A 5000-nucleotide genomic window follows, 5' to 3' on the forward strand; every position below is an offset into this window, starting at 1 on the left:
CCACAAAGCGTGCATTGGCCAAGAGTTGAGCCAAGACTCAAGTTGCAAAGCAAACTGCCCACTGCCACGTATCTTCTCCAAAACAAAATTTTCGATGTCTGCAGACATGTCATCAATGCATCTGGCAATCGTCTTAATGAATGAATGAAACAATGTAGGTTATTTTTATCATCTTGGGGTATGGGCATACAATCGTTAGGTTTTTCAGTCAAGTATTCACACACCCTCCTGTCAATCACCTGGAAGAGGCCGCTTTGCGGACGGCGATACGCTTTTCTCTGACTGTTACCATTCTTAAGCCGATCTTTTTGGTCTCACCATCTTCTAACATTACACTCTGTAATATCATATTTCTTGGCTCCTCGACAGTTGTTTGATGCCTCTGCTTCATTGACCACCATGGTCTTAACATTGGCATCGTAACTCCTCCTCCTTTGTTAACTTGACCAACCACTTGAGACACTTTTTTCGAGCTGGTCCGAGTGTGTCTCTGCGGTGTCTCTCCGCGGGTGTGTGTGTGAGTGTGTCTCTGCGGTGTCTCTCCGCGGGTGTGTGTGTGAGTGTGTCTCTGCGGTGTCTCTCCGCGGGTGTGTGTGTGAGTGTGTCTCTGCGGTGTCTCTCCGCGGGTGTGTGTGTGAGTGTGTCTCTGCGGTGTCTCTCCGCGGGTGTGTGTGTGAGTGTGTCTCTGCGGTGTCTCTCCGCGGGTGTGTGTGTGAGTGTGTCTCTGCGGTGTCTCTCCGCGGGTGTGTGTGTGAGTGTGTCTCTGCGGTGTCTCTCCGCGGGTGTGTGTGTGAGTGTGTCTCTGCGGTGTCTCTCCGCGGGTGTGTGTGTGAGTGTGTCTCTGCGGTGTCTCTCCGCGGGTGTGTGTGTGAGTGTGTCTCTGCGGTGTCTCTCCGCGGGTGTGTGTGTGAGTGTGTCTCTGCGGTGTCTCTCCGCGGGTGTGTGTGTGAGTGTGTCTCTGCGGTGTCTCTCCGCGGGTGTGTGTGTGAGTGTGTCTCTGCGGTGTCTCTCCGCGGGTGTGTGTGTGAGTGTGTCTCTGCGGTGTCTCTCCGCGGGTGTGTGTGTGAGTGTGTCTCTGCGGTGTCTCTCCGCGGGTGTGTGTGTGAGTGTGTCTCTGCGGTGTCTCTCCGCGGGTGTGTGTGTGAGTGTGTCTCTGCGGTGTCTCTCCGCGGGTGTGTGTGTGAGTGTGTCTCTGCGGTGTCTCTCCGCGGGTGTGTGTGTGAGTGTGTCTCTGCGGTGTCTCTCCGCGGGTGTGTGTGTGAGTGTGTCTCTGCGGTGTCTCTCCGCGGGTGTGTGTGTGAGTGTGTCTCTGCGGTGTCTCTCCGCGGGTGTGTGTGTGAGTGTGTCTCTGCGGTGTCTCTCCGCGGGTGTGTGTGTGAGTGTGTCTCTGCGGTGTCTCTCCGCGGGTGTGTGTGTGAGTGTGTCTCTGCGGTGTCTCTCCGCGGGTGTGTGTGTGAGTGTTTCTCCATCTCTCCAGGCACCCGTCACTGGGGTGTGTGTGTGAGTGTGTCTCTGCGGTGTCTCTCCGCGGGTGTGTGTGTGAGTGTGTCTCCATCTCTCCAGGCACCGTCACTGGGGTGTGTGTGAGAGGGAGAAACACGGTGGCTCGCGTGGGGAACAGTCTTTTGGCGCCATACGTTGTTGTGAATTAATATTGACGTGTAAAAGTCTAGGGCGCGAATATAAGACGATGCAACTTTTCCGGGGAAAAAAAAAACCCCGTCTTATATTCGGGTCAATACGGTAAGTGGAATTTGATAATTTCCCACGGCACATCTGATGATCTCTCACCGCACACTAGTGTGCCGCGGCACAGTGGTTGAAAAACACTGGGCTAGTCTTTAGTTTTGTTACGTTTCTGTGCGTACCATGAAATCGAATCCTGCCGGCGCCACTGCTGGAGTAGACCAGTCATCAAAGAAGGGCCGACACCTCTGTCAACGTGTAATAGATGTGTATTAGGTATGTAATAGATGTGTATTAGGTATGTAATAGATGTGTATTAGGTATGTAATAGATGTGTATTAGACATGTAATACAGTAATAGACTAGAGTATCTCTCTCTCTCTCTCTCTCTCTCTATATATATATATATATATATATATATATATATATATATATATATATATATATATATACTTCTAATGCATAACTAAATAATGTGAGTGTAACCATGTCTGTCACCCATATTCCACTATGGCCTCTCACAACTTCAGTTATGGTGTTACCTAACTGCCCGTTATGATGTCACCTAACTCTAAATGATGATGTCACCTAACCCTAAATGATGAGGTCACCTAACCCTAAATGATGATGTCACCTAGCCTACCGGTTATGATGTCATCTAACCTTCAATAATGATGTCACCTAGCCTTGGACTATGATCAGGGGTGCACATAACTGGTGCGCCAGTGCGCATGCGTCGCCAAAATGCATGCTGCGCGGCAGATCAGCCGCATGAGGGCGCTTTTGCGCACCAAAAAAAACTAATAAAAAATAAATAAAAAGTTGATCACAAAAAATACATCCTCTACCATGGTTGAAATTGAGGACAGTGATAATTTACAGCAGTCAAGAGAGCAGTGATGATGACGATTAAGCTTGTAGTATAAATAAATGCTTAGGCTGTAACTTTTTGTTGAAAAGTTGATTTCAGTGTTTACAGAACAGAGCAGTGCTTAAAGAGATCAGTTGATTTCATTGTGTTTAAAGGAGTCTGACAGACTTTCATGCTTAAAGAGCAGTCATTTGATTTTGCATTTGTTTCTTTTGTTTTGCACACAATCATTTGTTCGTTCATCTTTATTTATGAATAAATGTCGTTTTGCTAATATAAGTTATCCATGTATCCCTTTTTCATCCATCCTGTGGGATGGGGTCGTGACTCGCGAGCTCGGGGAGCACCAAGCAGCATCCCTAGGTGCTCCTCTGAGCACTGGCCCCAAAAAGTTATGTGCACCCCTGACTATGATGTCACCTAACCTTCCGGTTATGATGTCACCTAACCTTAAATTATTATGTCACCTAGCCTTGGACTTTGATGTCACCTAACCTACCGGTTATGACGTCACCCAACCTACAGGTTATGACATCACCTAACCTTCAGGTTATGACATCACCTAACCTTCAGGTTATGATGTCACAGCTCACCTTCTATGATGCGTTGCTGCTGCTGTTTGACCTCTCCGAAGCTCAGACCCCGCGTCTCCTCCGTCTCGTTCACCAGCCAGGGGTTGACGGCAGCCCCCCCGCCCCCCGCCATCAACGACGACCTGCGGGGAATCACACAACCACCTCAACATCAGACCCTCAACGTCAGACCGTCAACATCAGACCCTCAACATCACACCCTCAACATCACACCCTCAACATCACACCCTCAACATCAGACCCTCAACATCAGACCCTCAACGTCACAAACACGTGTAGCGGCGGCGCGGCAGAGAGAGAACGCCACCCTCCTTCCCGTCACTCAATCAATCGCCGGCACACCGGAGAGCCACGTCAAAAGCGGTCGACACGCATCGCCGACTCTTGGCTCGGCAAAATAAACACAGAACGAACGCCTGGAAACCCAGCGGAGCGTGAACACTACACATGTCTACAATCTCTACCAGCGCAGCAGCCGTCACATCTGTAAAACGCATGTTCCTCTCGCATATCCACCTAGGCCTTTTGGACAGACCTTTATGATAACAATCCACCCCACCCCACCCGCCCCCCCCCCCACCTCCACCTCCACTCCCACTCCAGTTAAAACCCCTTCAGATCAGAGAACAGATGATTGTTTACCTTCCTTGTTTGGTCTATAGATTTCCAATGAAGATATGCTTTTTTTCTTTTTCTACAGTTTGGTGGGAAGAAAAGAAAAGAAAAAAAAAAGAAAACGAATGAAAAAATGCGGCTGTCTTGTTCAGCGTGTAAACAGTGAACGCTAATCACACACAGGCCCGAAGGTTGCGCTCAGGGGTTCCACCCTGTCACACAGCGGCAGACCAGACCAGGGAACGCTCTCTGTCGTGCTGTGCTAAACACTGCTGTGTGGTTTGGAGCTATTCTTTCGCCGTAATGGGAAAAAGCTGCGCGTCGAAACCCCCGCGGGGACAACGTCCTGTGGCGGCGTCACCGAGGAAACCCGGCGCAGCGAGGGATCAGACCCCGTCCGTCAAAGACGGGTGTCATCGACTGGTCAGGGCCCGGACACGGAAGACTCAACTCAAATCTGGGCTGAGGGGGATTTAAGAGGGACTATTAGGAATCGAGGGGTTTCCGCCTAGATGACTAGATTAAGACTGTCGGGAAGAATGTCCCTTCGTATAGGACCGTTTAAATCTAGAGAGAGAGAGAGAGGCTCACGTTACACAGGATGGTGTGGCTACGATGAGAAGACGGAACGTGACAAGATGTTCCAGATTCCACCGCTCGTCCTTAACTGTAGCGGGCTGCACTGTGGTGTGATCGGTAACGGAAATCAAAATATTTAAGTTAAGTTATTTTTTCTCAGCGGGGCAGTCCCACTCATATTTATTTTATTGGACAGATATAGTGAAGACAGACAGGAAAGTAAGGAGAGAGAGAGAGAGGGCATGTCAGCAGGGCATGGGGCCGGATTCGAACCCATGCCGACATGGGCATATGTGTGCACTGTTAGACCGCGGTGCTAGACCACTGGACCACCCCAGGCCACTTAAAGGTAGATTAAACAAAGTAGTTACCATTACATTTAAAAAAATAAAATAAAATGCTGATGTAGGTCAGGTTGCCCTAGATTTTCACTTGAGGCCGAGATTTGCACCGTTGTGCGTCAAACACAGCCTCCCTCTCCTCTCCTCTCCTCTATTTTCTGAGGGCCCCATCCTCAATCCCCCATCCTCATCGCCCCGTCCTCCTCCCCCCGTCCTCCTCCCCCCATCCTCTCCCCTGACATGGTTGTGTTAGCAGCGTAGCGACCTAGCCGGGCGAGACCAGGGGTCGGCGGTCCGCCCTAATCCCTCTGACAT

The 5000-nt window shown here is 50.0% G+C and overlaps 1 protein-coding gene across 1 annotated transcript in view; it reads right to left on the bottom strand.

Annotated features, from left to right (window-relative positions):
• Window positions 1-5000, bottom strand: part of stx8 (syntaxin 8) — a gene marked incomplete at its 3' end in the record, with an annotated part of 40249 nt that overhangs the window by 29494 nt on the left and 5755 nt on the right. Inside the window, exon 5 of the mRNA XM_080522898.1 lies at window positions 3151-3272. Within this exon, the coding sequence (XP_080379024.1) occupies window positions 3151-3272 (122 nt within the window). The remainder of the gene's footprint in view (window positions 1-3150; window positions 3273-5000) is intronic.

This window comes from Nansenia antarctica (assembly GCF_963989245.1).
Source record: "Nansenia antarctica genome assembly, chromosome: 2".
NCBI lineage: Eukaryota > Metazoa > Chordata > Actinopteri > Argentiniformes > Microstomatidae > Nansenia > Nansenia antarctica.